Source organism: Taeniopygia guttata, chromosome 1, assembly GCF_048771995.1.
Source record: "Taeniopygia guttata chromosome 1, bTaeGut7.mat, whole genome shotgun sequence".
Taxonomy (NCBI): Eukaryota; Metazoa; Chordata; class Aves; order Passeriformes; family Estrildidae; genus Taeniopygia; species Taeniopygia guttata.
This window is the reverse complement of record NC_133024.1, coordinates 34,073,509-34,095,563: the sequence shown is the minus strand read 5'-3', so window position 1 is coordinate 34,095,563 and position 22,055 is coordinate 34,073,509. Positions and strand designations below refer to the sequence as shown.

The window sequence follows — 22,055 nt, the reverse complement described above, 5'->3', positions numbered from 1 at the left end:
TCTTCCAGTTGGAGACAACTAAATCAGCTGTAATACGTGGTCTGAAACATTCCTGGTAAAGTCATAATCTGACCCCAGAAACTGAGATAATTGGTTGAAAAAATATTTTAAAATCTGTGGTGATGTTTTTGGGGGATTTTTAGGGGGTTGGTGGTGCAGTGATTTAATTAGGGCCAATGAACTGTGAGAATGCGCAGTTTCATCATCAGGACAGGAAGGAAGGAGGGGTGAACTGGGTGAACAAACTTCAGCCATGCATCTCCATGGTCTATATTCTAAGACACAGAATTTCATAAAAAGTTGCTGAGCCTTCAATATAATGACTAAAGCAGAAAAGATAAATAACTAGGGAACTATTTCCCTCATTAATTCTGTTGCTACCCAGAATCAACAATATAATTTATTTTCAAAAATACTGCATTGTCTTGCTTTTAACCTGCATTAAAAAAAAAAAAAAAAGGAATTAATTAATTTTTCCATAATCAAAATAGCATTTTTCCTCTTTAACACTTCAACAGAGAAAAAAGCTCCTTCATTCAGTTGTCAATATCAGAATCTGCATTCAAAAAGAAAAATAGGAAACTCTTATCATGTGGTCTTGCCAGGAAAATTTACATGAAGATAATGAAAAGAAGGAAGGTGTCAGGGGAGTAAAAGAAACTTTTAAAAGATGCATGGGAATGTCACTAGCAAGCACAAGATAATGGAAACTTGCTGAAAGCTGGAATGGAAAATATTAAACAGCTCTCCACCTGGGAAAAGGGAAGGGAATGTACGGTTGCCAAATTTTGCAATTTGCTCTAAATATGAAGGCAAGGCTCTTTGTGAGAGGTCTTGGCAAAGAGACAATCCTGAAAGAATGGCAGATAGGACAGTTAAAACTGAATTTACTGCTCAACTGTGGATTCCAGATCTTATGTTTCCCTCTGTCTTGATGTCCTATAACTTCTCTTACGAGAACATAAGAGAATATTGCACAACGACATGAGGTTTTTTCTTGAATTCTTTTTCTCCTACTTCCAAAAGATTTTTCCTGGGATGAGATATAATCATTCTTTACAGTAATGAAAAGAAGAACAAAACCAATATCTACATCTGAGAAGACACCAGGTAGAGCTGTGATTAAAGATTGACACTTTTGCCTAGTATGCAAGATTAAATTTTCCATTTTACACATTCCCTCAAGAACAACTTGTTCAGATATAGATGAGTTGGCATCATTCTGTCAGTTCTCAGTGTAGCAAAAGATTCTGGAGACTGGACCTGAAAATGAGCACCGCACATAAGCCAAATCTATGACTATTTTTTTTCTTGAGATTTGCTTGGAAGAATACGATGGAATAAAGCCTTGGATTGAACAAGAGCCAGGAGAGTTGGTTGTATTTCAGAAAGTGTGTCTCCCAAGCTCAAAAATCAACTATCCCCAACAAGAGAAGGCTAAGTGAGACAGCAGGGGGCCTGCTTGGATGGAAAAGGAGCTCCCAAAAAAACTCAACTATAAAAAAAAAGAAGCCTGCAAGAGTTGAAAGCAGGGATAAAGAACCTAGGGGGAATATGAAGACACTGAGTGTGCAAGGATGTGGTTAGGAAAGCTGAAGTCCATTTGGAGCTTAATCTGACAAGGGACATGAAAGCTGATAAGAAAAGTTTCTATGGGCAGGTCAGCAGCAAGAAGGGAAAATGTAAGGCCACTTCTGAATGGGCCAGTGGACCTGGTGATAGAGGACATGGCAATGGCGGAGGTAGTGGTGCCTTTTTCACCTCACTCTTTACTTTTCCCATTGCACTTGTTAACTCTCTCTGTAAATTAACAGAAGCAACATTTTTATATACGTACAGTATGATAGATGAAATTTTAAATCTAGGATTCATACTCACACTACAGACACATCCTATTCCATCTATATCTTTCAGAAAAAGAAATATCTTATTGCTCAAAGAACGGTATTTGGTATTCATCACCATAGCAGTATTCCTCAAAGCAATCTGGGACAGTTTGCAACATTTGTTGAAGGCAGCTCCTTTCAGTACAGGCTTTAGTTAACTTTAAAATAAGGCTTTTTCTTAAGAGAAACTATTGAAAATGACAATGAAAAAAAAGTAATGAATAACCAGAGGGACCACAATATATTGTCCCAAGCACCCACATATCAGCCACACTTAAAATGGTCTAAGTGGAATGAAAACATTTTCTACTATTATGGAGATTGTCAAAGATGCATATTTAAGTACAATAATGATTCCTTGGAGAATTCTCTGTGGCGGCATGCAAAATTTGGGTCATAGTCATTCATCCCATAATTCCTAAAACATCACATTTCTGTAGTTTCAGCAAGGAAATACTGTTTAAAAAAATCTAGCTTTTATTTCCACTAAATATTGCCATAAAAAACAGTACACTCATTAAAAGCTTTCATAAAAAGATAAATGCTTAAGCATATTTGACTATGACTTTTCTTTGATTTGACCTTGGCTAAATTGAAAGCACATATTAAAATTTACAGTCAGTGCTCAATGTGAGCTATACTAATATCTGGCTAACTGCCTCTGCTGTGAAAGCTCTTTCTATTTCAGTAAAATTTTATGCACAAAAGCATTTTCTAGAAACTGATGTAGTGTGTTCAATACATTTTTAGACCCTAGCTTAATTACAAAAGCTTTTTCATAATAACAAATATTGTCTCAAGCAGAGACTATATTTAATAAATATGCTTATTATTTTCCTTAATGAAAGCAATGTTTAAAATTTGTAGGTAATCCCATTACACTGTACTTCCATTATACAGCCCAGCTCTCCTACCCTCCTGCTGATAGAAGACTTCCTCATCTTAGTTTCCAATTATATACATTAAGTCCTTCCAAAACTACCTTCATTATTACACACAGCATGTATAGCTCTATCAGAGAAAAAGCTGTAATTGGGAAAGAGCAAAATGCATTTTCGAGCCTAAGATAATCACCAGAAAAGTTAATTATGTAAATTAAAAAAATCTCGCCACTCAACAGATATGACCATTTTGTACAAAGAAAAACAGCAGGACAGGTACTGATCCCTGATGAACCATGGTGTTTCTACTCAAGTCATTCCAATCAGAAAATCTGGGAAAGAACCAAATTTTGACTTTAAATTACTTTATAATAGAAGAATGGATGAAAGAACTATTGGATGAACTCAGGGAAATTCTCCAAAACAAAAACCATAGCATTTTCTATATAGATCCAAAATTAAAGCTCAGTGTTTCTGTTCTTGGACTAAACTTCTACTTCCTAAAAGCAGAAAAGGACAACTAAAACAAGCAGACTACTGACAGAAAAGGTCCTGGAAGTACATAAATTAAAAATGTTAGGTACAAGAACTAAAATCTGCACCCTTACTGTCAACTGTTCTTGGCAAAGAATTTCATCTCAACATCAGGTGGCAACCAGTTGAATCTATGAAGTGCTGACTCTAATTACAGGGTCTCAAGTCGGAGCTTTCAGAGTTGGAGGTCTGCCTATATATGGCACAACCAGAGCTGTTCACCCCACATCAGTGCACAAGGAGGCCCCAAATCATGTAGGTGCATAAGTCCAACTTTTATTCCCTCAGCTTGTCGAAGGAAGAGCAAGAGGTGAGGTATCTCTCCCTATTAGCTGCTGCTGATAGTTGATTTTCTTTGCTGTACCCAAGGAAAGTTGTACTTTACTTTGACATTACATTTGATCAGCCTCAGCCACTTCAACCATATTTTAGAACATGCAGTTTTCACTGCTCATTACCGTATTTTCGCATCTAATTGTGCCAGCACAGCTATTCATGACTCTAATTTGGCTGTGAAGACTTTTTCCCATCCCACCTCACAATGCCTTATCTGGATCATTCAACTTTTGAACACTTCCTAACAGATCTATTGTTGTTAGTCTATAGGCATCAGAAATAGAAACACTATTCCAAAGAGTACTACAATACTTCTACAATGCCACCAAAACTTATTTAATCTGAGTACTTTTGGTTGTTCTTTGTTTATGCCAAACTCCCATTTCTTTATGTTACAAATTCCCGGCAATTTTTTTGTGTAGAATTGTACTTAAGATATGATATGACAAGAAAAGTCAAGTCCAAGTACACTCCAATTTAGGGAATGTTTTCAGATTTCACAGGGAAATGCTACTTGTTCTGGAAGTTCCAATCTCCTAATTTCTTTTACCCTGATTTGGTTTTTTATCACTTGGTGATTTTGTCAGGGAATTGGGATCCCTGCCAAGGATGTTTACCTCAATTTTGTTTCAAGTCCTAAATTAGATTTCTCCTAAATAGTGAATTAGATTATTAATCAGTAAAAATCTAAATCTTCATTATTAATTTACTCAAAACAATACAGCACCTTGTAAAACATTTATGCAGAAGTAAACGGAGAATCACTTTGCAGAGATCATGACATGCTTAATTTACTACATGACTAAATATTTAATTACAAATGGTATCTTAGCTGAAGGTGTTTTGCTGAAATTAAACAATCTTCTAAACAGTAGTAGTCTTAACTTTATTGTGGGTAGTAAAGGCAAAATTTTAGAACAATTGGTATGAAATTTGCTCCTTTTTGTGTGGTTTGCCTTTACCAGTTATGTTAAGAATCATGTATTTGGCTAGCCAGTCTGCTATTTACTGACAGGTCTAGTCCCTCCTGTAGTTTCAACAGATATATATTTTAATGGCATATTAAATTAATTGAAAATGCAATACACTTTGAGGCACTACATTTGCAATGTAATAGTCTTGCTCCAATGATTTCCTTGCTAACATCTCTAATTACAGTAATGGCATTTTAAATTCCTTGCAAATATCTAGCAATTCTTTGTTTCATATTCAATTTTCAAAACATCCCAGGTACAATATTTTATATTCATTTGCATTTTTACATCCAGACTCATATTAAAAAAAAACCCAACAACTTGTTTATATTTCCAGTTTAGGAAATTGCACACAGAGCTTTTGCAGAAGCATCTCAAGATGAATATATCCTTCCCAGTGTTGAACCTGAACAACTAATGTTGATGTACATCAAATCTAATTAAGGTGAGCTTTCAAAACAGATATTCAACAAATGAAGCTAATTGTTTCAGAATTTTCTAAATGTGTAGCAATATGAAGAATGAATCCTGGGGTTTTTTCCCTCCTTTTTTTTATCTATTTCTTCCTATTATCTCTCTATTCTCTTTCAGAAGAGGAAGGTAAGAGATGGGTTGTACCCTTCAGTACAGTGATTGATGCAATGAATGGAGAACAAAAGCACGATAGGCTGATGACAGTTAGGAACAATATCATTATGTCCCCTGTTAGGAGGGAGGTCTATTGAATAGATTATTACACCAAACAAAGAACTTCTCAGGCTATAAGTACAGTCTGGAAAACAAAGGGTAGCAACAGGATCGTTTTCACCTCATCTAGAACATCTCTTTCAAAACAGCAAATTTATATTTCTTAACCATCAAGTTGTTTTTGTTAACAATACAGAATATCCTGACCTTTTGCTATCTATAAGAGTACAGGACAGTTTTGTCAAAAATAATTCACCTAAAATCTTTTAAAAAGTTGTTAATTACGAAAACCACAGCCATGTATACATAGTTTATCAGCTAAGAGGAAAAGAATATTATATTTAGAGTAGGAGTAAAACACATTTTCTATATCTTCCTTCTGTCTCAAGGCTAAAGAATATTTCACAGAATTACAAAATTGCATGCTATAGCTCTTCAAACCTCTAAATGGAAAAAAGCAGTATATACTTGGTAGTATGCCTCTCATGCTGCAGAATTCTAATGATGTGACCTTGCTTCCCAAAGTAACTCGTAAGGTAAACTTCTTAGAAGTAAGATGAGTGATAACTCTGGTATTCATCACTTAATGTTCAGTTTAAACATTGCTTTTTGAAATATGGAAGCACTTACTGGAAGACAGGCGGAAGTTAATTGAAAAAATATTAGTCTAGGATTGAAATAAAGTTATCACACAAAATTTGTTCTTCAAATCCAATCCCAGTTTAACAATGACAAAGTTACTGCATTGTTGATCTTCACAAAAGGCATAGCCTTGCAGTAGTTAATAAAGAACACAATGAGGCACTCAGCATGGTGCTGGTATCATGTGGGTCATCTCAGAAGAGCTAAGAGTGCAGCTGTGTACCTGCACATACAATCTGTATGTATAGTCTGAACAATTTTATTTCTGAACGGAATGAAAAAGGAGGGATGATGGGTGGTGGAAGTGGTGGAAATGTGAAGAATTTCTTGTTCTGCTGTTTGTCTGTAAGCTGCTGTGAAAAGGAGAGCCTCTCACTTCAGAAAAGGTCGTGAGTGCTTCATGTGGTATTGGGGCCTCCTTCCTGGTGACAAAACCTCTGACTGCACATACTAGCTAGTCCCTTGAGTCTTTCCAGTTGCTCATCTGAAGCTGTTAACATATATTAGAGCTACAACCAAGCTTTCCCTGATATGCACCAATATTTTAAGTAGTGTATGGCAGAAAAATTTTTTTCACCATAAAAAATGTGCCTCATTTAAAGTAAACCATCTTGAGAATTGCATGACATGGCAATAATTCTAAATTTCACTAAAGCTTTTTACACACACATGGCTTTGGCAGGCTGCCTTCCAGTGAGAGCAAGTTACATATGTACCAGCTCTAATGGCCCATATAGGATATTAAAAACACATCAAGAATAATTTGATAATTTACCTTAGGAACAGTATGAGAATTTTCATCTCTGTTTCCTTCAGAGACTCTAATACCAAAGGACAGATTGTTTCTTGTCAGTGTTTCAAACTGATCTCTATTTGCAAACACAGCAAGTGATGCCAAATGCAGTTCAGAACGCAAATCAAACAACTATTCATTATGCACTGTTTTGAATTGCATATTCAGGACAGAGAGACAAGTAATGACCAAAAAAAACGAAAAAATCATGCTTGCACATCACACAAGCCACTTCCATAATATACTTGAATACTGTATATCTGTGCAAAGAAATAAGACTATTCCAGTAAAATAATGAGTGCCTTATGAGTTAAATATATACAAAATGGTACACACGGGATTGAACAGAACTTAATATACAATGTAGACCAAAATATAAATGCAGTAGTTATACAAAGAAAAGCAGGGAGAAATGATAAATTATTTATTGAATGAAAGCAGAAAATAGAAAATGAGAACAACTTTTCTTTGAAAAAACAGGTTAGCTCATAACCAGTGATAATAAGCCCACTTATTCATTAGATCTGGCTCTATTTGAGTCCCAGCTAAGCACTCAGAGCACCAGTTAATGCAGCCATAAGTGTGGCTGTCATTTTCTGAATGTTCCTGTCCATCTCACTTTTGTCTTGAAGCAAAAAAAGATAAAAAATAATTGGAAAAATTACTTAACCTGTTTCTAAGATGATCACAACACTGGCTAAAAGGCCAAAGGGAAAAGAACTGTTTTCAGTTCCATGCTACAGACATCTGTGGGTGGTACCTGACAGGCACAGAGCAGTGCATGCCAGAATAATGCATGGGGGAAAGGGAAAAGCATCACCAATATATGGCAGCCAGCTAAGACTAGAGGTCTCTTAGATTATACTGAAAAGAAGGAGAGAAGATATTCTTCACAAAGACCTCACCCCTAGCTGGTTAAATGGTATTTCTTTAATTATAAAAAACAAAAATAAAAAACACCAACTAACTTAACCAGGACTGCTGCCTATTGCTCATTAATTGCTACAGATAGGTACAGGGCCTGGCCAGGTGCAAGAATAAAACCCCTCACAGAAGAAAAATATAAAACATATTTTTTAAAAAAAGACTACTTTGTAATTAAATATTTCAGGGGATTAACTTGAGTATTTTCCTGTTGATCAGTATCTTATTTTAAAACATCATTCCTGCATTTTTTCAAGGTTAGTTGAATTTATTCGTTATCACTTCTATAGTGATTGTGAGATGGCAGTGAGTTAAAATAAATCCCTACTTAGGCAGCTTATCCTTCCTGTTACATATTAATCTTAGTACATATGGGTTTATAACAAAATGCAAAGAAAATAGGAAAAAAAATTCAATTTGAATAGCTATATATTTCTGGATTAAATCACAATATGAGAAAATGTTTTAGAATTCCAACTGAGCTGTGCTAAAGCAAAAGACAGCAAGCTCTGGATACAGGAATGCTTGCATATTTTTCTTCATGCAGTTATGTGTGAAAAGATTTCTCCATAAAACTGTAAAATAGAGTACTTAGGAAGTCCATTTGAAAAGATTCCTCCAGGGGGCTGAGATAACTCCGGCATCTGTTCGAACAGGTATTTCTGCAAATTAGTGACACACTTTTGTCATCCCACTGAACTTGGAACATGAGGGCCCTTGACTGCCCAAACACAAATAAAACTATCCATTGCCCTTACAGCATGTGGCAGCTACATGAGATGTCCCTTAGAGATGCAGTCATTTCACCTTTAGCCAAGGAAATAACTACACCTGCAAGTTTTATCACTTCATCACAACCCCAGTGGACTGTAAATGATTTGGTAAGTTCTGGTTTGAAAGAGAGGACTCCTTAAGAAATCTAAGGTGATTTCTAAAGCAGTGAAGGAAAAAGAGTTTCTCTTCTTTGGAATTATATATATATGTAAAAATAATGTAAGAAAAAATATGCTTTTCTGCTAATATGTTTTATGATTTCTTAATGACGCAGTTTCTATTGCTTGTTGTGAATAATTACTGTTTCAAATTAATTTCTTATCTCTTTCAAATTAAATTATTGGTAGATACTTGTAAACAAAGCAAGAATGAAAGAAGAATACATATCCTAGAACTGCCCAATTAGCTATGGTACAATACAGATATGAGAACAATCTAAATTCAAGTGTCATCTTGATATGGAGACTTGATTGTTGTTATTGCCAGAATACTTTTGAAAAAATTATAAAATATGTATTTATAGACCTTTTAGTTCTTGTTGTTACACATCCCAGCTTTAACTGTTCGTTAATTTCTTAAAGAATATTTTTTGGGTCTTTTGCAAATATTTAATTGTAGGCTGACAGTGCAGGATACTTGATTTACCCAAAACAACTCCAGAGCCAAGCACATAGAAAGAAAAACTCTTTATTGATCTGTGTTCTACTTATTTAGTCTGCACTACAATACTTTCAAAACGACTAATTTAAAATTATACTGCTCAGTTGTGAATGTGAATTTTGGGTCATCTTTATTTTTATTTACAATTGATAGTCCAAAACCTTAATTCTATTTTATCATTACATATACAACTATTTTTTAAAAAGTTAAGCTGCTTCTATTTGGAATCATTAAACTAATACATGAGTTAGACTGGAATGATGAACTAAACCCTATGATGTAAACTTAAATATTTTCAAGTACAAGACATAGTTCTTAGAACTGAAAACACTTTAGGAGTAATTTGATTTCTAAAAAGTAGAAAAAGATTTCTAACAATACAGAATAGTGAAAATCAACTCTAAACGCTTCACATAGGCCCTGTTGTTTCACTCCCTAAAATAATCTACAAGGAAAAACCTAATTTTAGAATGACTGAGATTTAAAACTTCACTCGCATAACTAATTCTAGGGTTCAAAATCTGGGTATCATGGTTGCAATATATTCCACTTCTGAACTAGCATGAAAACCAGTCCTGAACTTCCTCGTTTAAAATTAAATTATGTGGTAATTTGGCAAGTCTTTTCCCACTTTTGATAGAGACCCTTGAAACCCAAATTCTACCAATACAGTGAAGCATTATCAAAAGTCTTTTTCACACTTTAGCTCATTCTCTCAGATCAACATGATTAATTGTTCAGTTACTTTTCTGTACCTCTTCCAACCATTTAGAATACTTATTTCTATAGCACAACCACATGCAGTTAATATCTCTTGATTTCTGCTTGATTATGGTTTAATGAGAAAAATTCAAGACATCAATCTTTACCTCAAGTTTTATTTTAGTTCCAAGGTTCAAGTGATCCTGTTTACACTCATAGCAATAATCCTTTCATGTTATAAACTCAAAGCAATAAAAAAGGTATGACCAGCAATGACTTGAAAGGAGTTCAGCAGTTTCCAGGCAACATTAGTGGCAGCCCTGTACACTAGATGTCTCAATACTTGAAGGTAAGAGTAACACTAGCAATCAAGACAAGACAACCAGATTGAGATAGCATTTGTAGATAAAAAGTGCAGTATATACTGGTATATACTGGAAAGAGTTTCTGGTTTAGCTTAAAAAAAAAAAAAAAAAAAAAAAAAAAAAAAAAAAAAAAAGTTCAGCTTTCCAAATTTTAAAGTTTTTCAAAATTTGGTTCAGTTCAGAATTAAAATAAGTTTTTAAAATATATCATAAAAGCATGACTCAAATAGAAATACTGGTGCGCTGGTGCACACCAGTCAACTTGGAAGAACCCTTTAAGACACCTACGGCTGCCATTCATCCTGTTAATCCTGTTATTCCTAGATGTCTTCTTCACTCTCCAGATGAAATTTTAACAGTGAGAATTCATGTTTGGTTTATAGAAACCTAATATTTGCCAGGAAGTCATAGAATCTTAGAGTGGCTTGAGTTGGAAAGGACCTTGAAGGTGATCTCATTCCGACCCCCCTGCCATGGGCAGGGACACCTTCCACTAGCCCAGGTTGCTCAGAGCCCAGTCCAGCCTTGAACACTGAAGCTCTTAAGTTGTGTGTGGGTGATAATGAGATAGTGCCTTTCCACTAGGACTCCAAGGAAATGCTGGGCTGGAGGGGAAGCAAGAACTGAAAAGGCAGGGCAGGAGCAGTAGTGCTGCACTCAACAGCAGGTACTGGTTAGGGAGATAAGAAAGCAAGCCCAGGAACTACCACAGAGTTCTCTCTCTTAGAGTAAACCTACCTCTTTCCTTTGGTCTCCCAACTCTGCTGCTTGCTGACTTCTTTTCCCCTTTCCCCAAGGCTCAAGATCAGCTCTCCAGCTCCTCCAAGCCCCCAGTCCTTGGCTGCAATGCTGCAGGTTGCAAAGTACCAACAGGCAGGTCCCACTCACTTAGAGGCAATTTTCTTGCCAGCTCCCCTGGAGTAGGGATTGCCATATTCAGGTATGGGGAGATAAGCAGGAAGGAATGGTGACATGGGAAGGATGGGGACAGGAGCTCCAGCTTTGGACAAGATAGAGAGTGCAGGAGTCACTACGGGCCAAGCTCACCCACATGGCCACAACCAGCCACCCTCATGCCAGTGCAGAGCGCACACACAGGAGCATCAAGCTGCACCATCAATGCCACCTTAGCTCTCCCCACCAAGGACTGCCCTAGTCACCACAGAACCATGGAATGCCTTGGGTTTTAAGGGACCTTAAAGATCACCTAGTCCAACCTCCCTGACCTGGGCAGGGAACTCTTCCTTTCCCTTGCCTTTGTGTGCACCCCCCTGCACAGCACGCTTCACACCTTGGAAACTCTGCTCCCCTAAACAGACACCTGGGAGGAGATCCTGGTGGGATCCAAGGCAGATCAAAGTTCATGTCTTCTCTGCTCAATTCAGGCCCAAAGTTTTGACAGTTTAAGGAGCTATACTGCCAGGTTGTGCATATGTGTGTGTGCTCAGCAACCCATGTTGTAACCATCCCCCATTTTCTTCCTCATCTTATGAAAACAAATAGGGTCATACAAAATTTCTGTTTCTTAGAAATAGCCCCTAAAAAATTTATGATTTGTACTCATGCAAAGAAGTAAAGCATAACAGAAAAATCTGCTTTGGAGCCCCAGTCTTCTGATTTCTACTATCCAGCTCTTTACTGCAAGGCAATCTTTTTGCAAATATGTGGTATTAGAAAATACTGCTGTATGTTACTACCTCCAAAAGCGCATTAAGAAAACAATGTATCATTCAGCTCATACACATGGAGAAAAACATCTAATTATTCTTCTAGGGGAAAAGAAAAAAGAGAAACTGCTTAATAATTTGATTATTCAACCACTATATAAAAAAGGTCAAACCCAAAACAAGGCATGCAGTTAAATGGTATTTTGAATTTACACTTTGATAGATCTATATTTTATCTGTGTTCTCCTAGTACTGAGGTATTGCACTGAAGATGTCAGTGTTGATCAGCTTCCAATCATTAATGGCACTTACTGAAATAGAATCCTGCTAGGAATGGGATTTTCTGCATTTGCTAGAGTTTAATTTGCAGGGAAAAAATAATTAAAAATATAAATGAGCCCTGACTGTGGAAAAAAAAAACCAAGAAAGAATTTTTTTTTTTTTTTGTAAATCAATAAATAAACATTTCACAAGGTGTTTATTGCATACTTGCTGTCTTCTTGCAAAAAAATAATTCCCATGCAAGTATGCTAATAGCATGTTCAAGTGATATCAAAAAAAGCTTTTCCCTAAAAACTGTTAGGCATAGCTTGAAAGCTTAAATAGCACAGACCTAAGCTGTCAGTTATTTTGAAAGTTCTATAGGGATGAACAAGCAGCAATATAATAAATCTATGCAGAAATATTTAAAGTACTTAAAACAAAAAGGAAAAGAGACAAATTTTTAAAAGCATTATTTTAGTTGGTGTTACAAGACTCTACAGAGAAGAAAATATTTTCTCAGTGAATACTCTAGCATTGCTTTATGAAATTTTTCAAGGTTATTGAAATAATCTATGACCATATATGCTTTAAGCAGTGCACACCAAATCTGTTTTTAAAGCTGCTGAGTGAGCCCCACTGTATCAGGAGAGGAATGCGTCCACTCATCCTGCCTCTGTCATCTTGGAGGAAGCCTGAGAGCAAATATCCCTCTGGAGGGAGCCCCTCAGGACTAAGGAAGATCCAGGCTGCAACTTTTTTTCCTTCCATAACAATATGCAAACAGCAGGAGAGTTTATATGATGCTCTCTTTACGGAAATGTGATTGATGACAGGGAAAGTTTGACAGTCCCATGTATAGCTCTCTGCATTTCAATTTCCCCCTCATGTATATGATGTGAAATATATAAATCACTACCATTTAAGTAACTTCCCAATGACTTGCATATTTAAATTTCAAAATTTTCACACAGCACCTTTTTAACCATTGGGAATATTTTGCAGAAAAAGAAAACTTCTCCCCATTCTCCCCTCTACCACAAATATAATATATTTTTGCTAATAATTTTCTATAAGTGAAGGACTTTTCCAGTTATAAAGGAATTCAGGCAACAATAGTTGCTTAGTGGATTGGTGGCTGTGTTACATAGCATAAGGCATATTAAAGACATAATAAAGCAGCCCATATAGAAAGTCTTTGACTACATCAAAGACAACAAGGAAAAGAGGAAGCCATCATTATTAGACTAATGAGGTAACTTTACAATATTACATTGAAGTTTTTTCACCCCAATCTAAATCTGAGTTTATGAAAGAGGAATTGGTCCCATTTTGAAAATGGTTTGTCTGGTAATGTAGAAAAAACTGAATTGCAGGTCCTCTAATTAAATGTTTTCTATGCTTAAAACAAAATACAATTGCCTTGATATCCCCTAATTATCATTACTGCAAATTCTAAAACTGTTTAAGTTTTGCTCAGGGAGAAAGAGGGCAGAAGACTCTTATCTACGGGGGCTTCCAGAAAGCAGCCAGTAAAATACAGTTCCATTTTATGAGAGAAAAATATTGAAATATAGTACTGATCATTTCTACATACCTATATCTATTTTAAATAAAAGGGACCCATGCTGCAGCACAGTTTCAAAAAGTACCATGAAACAAAATTCCCAAACATTATAAATGCTTAACATGTTATTCCATCCTCATTAGTACCACACTAGGAAAAAATCTACAAGCAGCAAACAATCAGCGGTTGTTTAAGAGCCTGATATGGTACAAGGAAAAATAATGCAGCACAGCAACAAGTTCACTGAAGTGCTCCCTTAACACAGACATACCAGAAGTACAGCTGTTTATCTTGGGAAGAAAAACAACCAAAAGAGGACATAAAGATTTTCAAAAGGTTCTTCTCCCTGGTATTTAATAATATACAAAATATTGAAAGACTCTCACATGAAATCAGGAATAGCAATAGATTGTTTTTCATGGTATTTTAAAAAGCTAAGCAGACACACAACAGGATGCCAGCAGGCAGCTTGCATGAGACATAAGGCTTTATATTCCCACTAGGAACGTACCTTCTCTGCTTTTGCTTTCCTGGCGTTATGCACAAACCTGCGTCCCAGCTTCTTGGCATACCAGATAGAGGCAAACATTGTAGTGATGAAGATTTCAGTCTGAATATGCAGCACACACACACCAAAAAAAAAAAAAAAAAAGCCAACTTCCCCCACAACTGAGATACAGATCTAATGCTGGTTAAGGTCTTAACTGTGCTGTTGCTTTATCAAGTCCTCTCATGCTCCTTCTGTAAAAAAAAACAAACCACCCAGTGTGGCCAGTCTGCAGGTGTATTTACATACTGCCAGCAGGAAGTCCAGGGTGAGGCATCTTTGTATCCAGCTCACATCCAGTCTGCTAAGTGCCTGTCTGCAGTTCTTTAGCACTGTCACCACAAACTACATATGTGTCAGTATGAAAGGAAGCTGCAGTAAACTACTGTAGCAGACAGCTCACCTCCTCTTCTCCTGTTCTAAAATTTAACTCCTTGGTTCTCTTCGATTTGCCAGCATGCAACAGAAGCAGCAGCAGTTCAAAAATGAGATACACAGCACTGCAGGAAAGCAAAGGGGTACAAAAGTGCCAAAAATAGAATTGTGTATTAACTGTTAAGGCGAAAGAACAGGTGTTTCATGTTTTTCAGGGAAATTAAGATATGAAAGGAAAATTGATTTTACTTTGTTCTTGCAGTCTGGGGTCTATTCAGAGATATTTTTGCTACCTAGTTTCAGTTCACAACAGACAGCAGCATCAGAGCTGCTCAGTTCCCTTGCTGATGTCACACATGCTCTGCTGAAGGATTTAAGACTCAGTCAAGGGCTTCTGTTTTTCTTTGATAATGCCTTCACAAATCAGAAACCTGACAGAATTTTTTTCCAAATTCCAAACTTCTGCCCTACCTAAGCATGCTTTTCCCTCTTCCTTTAGTTGCATGCTATTCTGCATTAGGAGTTGGGAAGTGCCTTTGAACACCTATTTTTGCAGCAAAACAGCAATGCACTATTTTCCTTTTGTCACACACTACAGCTTTAACCCCTGCATTTCTCTTAGAATGGCTAAACAATAAGCAGAAACACGCTCTTCTGGCTCCAGACATATGACAAACTAGATCTTCCTCCCAGTATCAAGGCTGTAAATTACAGGATTTTCAGTTATGTTTTGTATTTGATAGCACTTAGAAGAGAAGTCCTGCCCAATGCCCTCCCACCTACAAGTGTGGAGATACCAACATGAAGGAGAGCCACTTCTGTCCTGTCCGCAGCATTGGATTTGAAATGCACACATGCAGGAATAATTTCTACTCTGCTATTCCGTGGTAAAGAACAAACCCAAATTAATCAATGTATGGCAAAGGAAATAAAGGCAGAGCAATTTAGTATAGGCTCTTGGGGCCAAGGAAACACCTTTTCTGCCCCAGGATTTTCAGAGAATGGCTGAAACTATTTTCTCCAGAGCACATGAAATCAAAAGGGAAAACATTCTACTCCCACTTATAACTTAGAACATCCAAGTTACTGTACCTGGATGGCACTGCTCAAGCTTTGAGCCTGAAGGCACATACTCCTCAGTTCTGTTAAGATTATATGGAGTTCAAAGAATTCCTCAACACATTTTAAAATGGTAAATTGGTTAACTAAATTGAAATTCTTAGACTGTGAGGACTTTTTTCAAGGTAACTCCAACGTGTATGATTGATTCTTGCTTGACATCTAAAAACTTCTGACAAAATATTTGGTAACTGGTTGTATTTCTGGGAAAGGAAGAGTTACTAACTATTTCCAATTCAAATATTTAATTAATCCTGGCAGCCAGAAAATTTTAAGAACACAAGATAGAGTCAAATCATGTCTCATCTAGAATATGATTGCTACAGAAGAGCCGTCTTTCCATAACAACACTTTAGCTCTCTGAAATCTAGGCTGATAGTGAGATGGACTCTTCAAGGTGAGAAAACCTTTATCATGCCATGTAGCAGCCTCTCACCACTCTCCCTATTTGTGGGATGACATTGTCCTAAAACAGAGAGAAGGGTAGACAAGAGAAGGAAGAAAGATGGCCTGAAAATTTTAGGAAGAAGCCAGAGACGTTTCTAGCTGTAACACTATTCTAAGGAAACAATGATAGGGAAAAAAAAAAAGTGCAGAAAAGGAGAAGCAACATCATTACACAGCTTAACCAACACTATAAATGTTAAAGGAACAGAAAAAAATCTTACACAGTATATGTATAAACAGTAGAACACTTCTCCCACTCTGCTCCCATGCTTTTATGAAGAGAATAAGCATAATTTGAAATCATTGTACTACAGCCAAAAAAGGGTACATTCTCCCAAACAACTACTTTTATAGTCTTATGTATATTCAGAAGCTGAGAAAATCTAAGGAAATACTCGTTAAACAATAAAACTTCCTTTTAATGACTTTTATCCTCAACATTAGCAGCTTTACTGAATTATTTATTCAGGAAAATTAGGGATTAATAAAAAGCCACAATTCATCCCACTTAAAGGAAAAAAATAGAATACATTGTTCATTTAAGAAATAATGACAAAGCAATAGGGAGGTAATTTTCTCCACCCACTGAAAATGTTAGATCAGGAAGAATAAATCTTGCCAAATACCTAATCCTGATTCTAATCAGAAATACAGTTTAACTGTTTGCATGCATTTGAAGATCTATCCAACCCTTCAAATACAGCAATGGCCAGGCTGCAAGCCATTTCCTTACAGCTCCATCAGGCAGCAGTCTGCCATACATTGCCAGTAGCAGGTTTATTAGGGCTGTACTGGTACCAAGGGAGTTTATGATTATGAATATTTTACTGTAACCATAACGAAGGCTGCATTTTACAGAAGTGCTACAAGCTGAGCTGCTTTAGAAGAATTGGAACTCCCAGCTGCTGTCTCCTCACAGGAGTAATACATACTTTAGCCTGCTCACTGAAGTGCTACATTACAAGGACAGAGAGATACATGCCATTGAGCAGCAATATTATCACAGACAGGAAATAATCAGTTAAGAGCAGATTTTACAAGGAGCTTCTTGCTGCAAATGAACGGGTGATTTTTGGTAAACCAAAACACATCCAAACCATACATTAAATGTCATTCTTCTGCCTCTATGAGAAGGATTGGTCTTACCACAAGTGGGCACATGGGTGTAAGCACAGAGCATTGTGCTTAACATAGTGCTATGTTTCTGTTCTGCTTTACTTCTTTGCATGAGTACAAAGCAAGAATATTTTAAGTGCTATTTCTAAGAAACAGAAATTTTGTACGAGCCTATTTGTTTTCATAGGCTGTTGAATCGTATTATTTTTATGACATGGCTCCCCAACATCGCAAGCAAGGGCACTTGATGCTGGGTACCGAAACAGATGGTTGTTTCAAACACCTTGCCAACTGTTTGTATGCACTGAGTATCACCAGTACTTCTGACAGTTTGCCTCCTTTTTCAATTTTAACAGTGCTGCTTTACTTAAAGCCTGGCTTTGCTTTAGAGAGAGCATTAATTTTCCCTTGTTAAGGGATAACTTCTCACAGAACACACGTGGGGTGTCAACCTCCCCCTCACACACCTGTGGTGAAGATAGATGTGAGCTGTGGATTCTGGTTCTCTCCAACCTCTATCTGAGTATATACACAGTAGTCATAAAACGTGATGACAGGGCCATTTAAAATACAAATACAGTTCAGTCATAAATAATGCCTTCCTTGTAAGAATGGGAAGACGGATGGAAAGATTAGTATTCAGGGTTTGCAGAACTGTTTCCAGTGAAATGGGTAGGAGATGGAACAAGTTAAAAATGAAATACTTAAGATATATAACAATCACTTTACTTCAAGGTTTATTTTTTAACATTCCACAGCTGTGGGTACAGGAACAGAGCTGCAGCTGGGAATCTAAGGTAGCTAGTTTTGTTTTTATTAGCACAAGGCAACAACAGATATTGATTTGGCTGACTGTACAAGCAACCATTTCCCATCCCCAGCACAACTAATTATCTTACACAGCTACATGATGCCAAGACATACTCTTTAATGACCAGAATACGAGGAAAGACAGGAATCTAAATGTCTGCTATTCAGTCCAGAAGATATAAATTGTAGGCACTCACACCTCACTATTCTTTAAGTAGATGGAATACCCAAGGTTTTGTAAGGACCTGATTTTTCATTCTTCCCTCTAAACAATGGGAAATGGACTAATGTTCTTCCTCCTAATGCAACAAAGAATATTTTTATAGGAAACCTATGGGCACTCTCACAAAAGTAAGCATCAGGACCACCAGAACACATTAAGACTTCTTTTTTGGTCAGGGCAGAACACTGTCTGTAACAGATTGAAGGATTATCACAGAATAGAATCACGGAATTGCTGAGGTTGGAAAGATTATTGAAGTCCAACCATGTCCATAGGCACCACATCTACACATGTTGTAAATTCCTCAGGAACAGTGACTCAACCACTTCCCTGGACAGCCTGTTCTGATGCTCGGCAAGGCTTTCCATGAGGAATTTTTTCCTAGTTTTGACTAAATCTCTCCCGATGAAACTTGAAGTCATTTTCTCTTATCCTATTGCTTGTTACCTGAGAGAAGAGACCAGCCTTCACCTTACTGCAGCCTCCTTTCAGGTATTTATAGAGAGGAATAAGTTCCCCGATCCTTCTTTTCTCCAGAATAAACACCCCCACCTCACTTAGCCACTCCTCCTCAGTTTTGTGCTCTAGACCCTTCCCCAGCTCCACTGCCCTTCTCTGGACGTGCTCCAGCCCCTCAATGCCCTTCTTACAGTGAGGGTCCCAGAACTGAATGCAGGAATTGAGCTGCAGTCCCACCACTGCAGAGCATGTGAATTTCTAGTTTTGGTCTTTTCTACCAGTTATGATGTTTCATAACTTTTTTTTTTTCCTTAAAAAAAAAAATTAAAATTCTACCTTTTGGTCCTGAGTTTTAAAGATGAAAGATGAAATCTGAATTTCTAAAAAGCTAAATGCTTCCTTGGAACATCTAAGTCAATGGCAAGAATATAGTGCAATGATTATGAGAACAGTCACTTATCCTGATGAAGAAATGTTGCACAGAAGGGAACAGGGAAAAACAAAAAAAAAAAAAAAAAAAAAAAAAAAAAAAAAAAAAAAAATCACAAGATGAAGGAAAAGATGGGATAAAAATGTGGGGGAAAAAAAAAGTGAAAATGAAGTGCTGCATATTAAGGATGACAGAGGTTCATACTCTTCTCTTCCAATTTCAATTTTTCTATTCCCTTAATATTTCTTGTGCTAAATCATTTCTCTTTAGAAATTATGCTTTCAGAAACCCAGATGTGACATTACAAGTTTGCCTCGGGTCTAATTTCCCCTTAAAAAACAGAAGATACTGCATGCAGGGATCTCCTCTGTCACCTTTCCTGATGAATAGCAGAGCTGTCTCCTAGCAGAGGGCATGAAGAATTTCATACACAATGTCAGAAGACTTCAGAGCAGTAAAAAAATAAAATGCAAGCATTTTTTTTCCTCTGGACCTCCTTCAAGTGTGAGACACCAAATATTCTGTGCCTGTCCTCTGCCATGCAATTATCACTGCTATTATTCTGCTCTTCTATTATTTGATGGGGTAGATGGCACTCAATCTGCTACCTGTGGTGCAACAGGTCAAGAGAAGAGAGGATGAGGAGGTGTGCTACAAAATTGCTTGAAATAGAGCGTTAACTGCGGAAGGGCAGGAAATGGAAATAAAGTAAGTGCTGTGCTAGACACTGAGACTCAGCACATCCCTGTACACGGGGATGAATTCTAGCACTTTACAGCATAATGGCGTAACAGACTAAGTTTTAAATCTAGGAAGTTCTTTTTCCTCTTTTATTTGTTAAGTCTTAGAATGGAGAAAAACATAATTACAGCACTTCATTTTGATTTTAAAAATTGATTTTCAGCTCTAGTTTCTGCTGGTGCGTAGGAAACTCTAGTGAGTCACAGAAGTAATACAACCTTTAGCAGCCTTAAAAAAAACCCCTAAAAATCTGAAAAAATGCCAGTTTATTCCCTATTTGTCCCTGGTTCAGCACAAATTGCTTTCTGCTTCACCTTTCTGATAGAAATTTTTAAATTTCTTCCTGCTGTGTTAAGAAATCACAATCAAAATGGTGTATGAAATCCCCTGATGTGCCATTACACTGCTCAGACTTGTATCAAATCAAAGCACTGTGTATGTAGCACAGTTATACATTTGCATGGCAAGTACTCCTACGGGAAATAATATAAACTACAAAATTTATCCTTGGGGAGAGAAAAAAAAGAGGAACCACAGACTGAGAGCAGTGCTTATGTGTGTCACCAGTGCATCTTGCAAGGCACTTGCCAAATATAATCCTCAGCAAAACTGAATTCAGTGTGGAAACACTTATATTGCAGCTATGTGTGTGTGCCTCCCACCCTGCAGCATGTAAGTACATTTGTTTTCTTGTCATTTATACATAACCCTGTCTGATGGTGGACTCATCTCTGTTTTGGGTGGGGATGAATAAAGGCACAAAGTGACTTGGTAACCAAAATACAGCAACCTGGAGAATCTGCACACTGACTGCAGCCCAAAATCTCTGACCCAGGGCGTGGCCACATGGCTTGCCATGGCCAAAGCCAGGCAGATGTGGCAGGAGCTCTCACTCAGTCCTATACCAGCCACAGCTCTCCTGTCCAGATCCAGTGAGAAACAGCGGGGCTGGAAATGTCCATACAGCCACCCACAAGGGGCACTGACATACATAATCTCCATATGATTTCTTTATTAGGAACAGCAAGCCATGCAGCCTGTAAAGAGCTGTTCATCTCACTGCTAGCCACCAAAGAACCCCAAAAAAACAGTTGCAGGAACAAGCATGGGAATATATATCATCCCACCTTAAACATTATTTAATCCTGGCTGATGACAAGCTGTCTTTCCTTTCAAAGGCATCCTTAAATCTCACTTTTGCTTTATCAGCCCCAAGAGCAAAATTTAAAAGTCAGTTTAAGCAGAAAGACTGCAAGTTATAGGCACCAAACCAGAGAATTACACTGACTGTTTTGACCCAGCATTATTTATAGGTTCAAGGTGAATGTACCTAGTGGCCCTTGCCGCTGTTCAAGCTCTCCAGAAAACCCTCATGCACAAGAAGACAGGTTGCACTGAATTATGAAGCATCAAGGAATCACAAGTGATGAGATCTAACAGGATAGCTATTATCTCATGCCAGCATCTCCCTGCAGGCAGACACAAGTGTACCTGTGAGGGTTGAGCCCACTCAGCAGCACTTCCTGAGAGTCCATGAAGCCCATGCACACCATTCCCTGTCATCTCCCTGGCTGGGTTGCCTTCAGTCCCTCTCCCAGCCTCTGCCAAAGTGGCAGCTCCCCACTCCCAGCTGGAACCATCTCCAGCCATATTCTGCTGTTGACTGGATCATGTTCCAGCTGAGCAGCCCCTCCCCTCCAGGGCTCCTGACTGGTTTTTTAATGCTTCTTACAGAGGAACCCACATGAGGACAACAAATGCAACAGATAATGGCTTCTGCCAGTTTTTATTTCAGTTCTTGCTTTTTATCCCTGTCCTCAGCTTTTCTAGGCTGTGGTCCTCACAGCTCCTGGAAAAAGGTCCTACAGTTCAACAGTATTGCTTGGGAAGTTAAATCACTTCAGAGGCAAGTTTTTAAGAACAATGCTGAACATGTTAGATGCTGGACACAGGTTTAACAAATCAATGTTTTTCTGCTAAAATGCAAAAGAAAAGAAATGTGAAGGAAAAGGATGCAGTTAATTGCAACAAGTATAAGATGTTCTACTACTAAGTATGAGGGATAGATAACAAGTCTTTATTGAGGACTGTCTGCAATTCTTGCTTCCTAGAGTCAGAGACAAGGAAGAGATCAT

At 37.4% G+C, this 22,055-nt stretch overlaps 1 protein-coding gene across 38 annotated transcripts in view; it reads right to left on the bottom strand.

The window, feature by feature from the left end:
* Window positions 1–22,055, bottom strand: part of DLG2 (discs large MAGUK scaffold protein 2) — a 988,777-nt gene that overhangs the window by 467,705 nt on the left and 499,017 nt on the right. Inside the window, exon 1 of one of the 38 annotated variants that reach the window (XM_030286655.4) lies at window positions 14,165–16,899. The exons of 36 other annotated variants lie outside the window; for them this stretch is intronic. In XM_030286655.4, coding sequence (XP_030142515.1) covers window positions 14,165–14,242 — 78 coding nt within the window. In that variant the 5' untranslated portion in view covers window positions 14,243–16,899. Of the gene's footprint in view, window positions 1–14,164; window positions 16,900–22,055 lie in introns of those variants that run through there. One more of the 38 variants, XM_012569905.5, reaches the window with a different exon arrangement.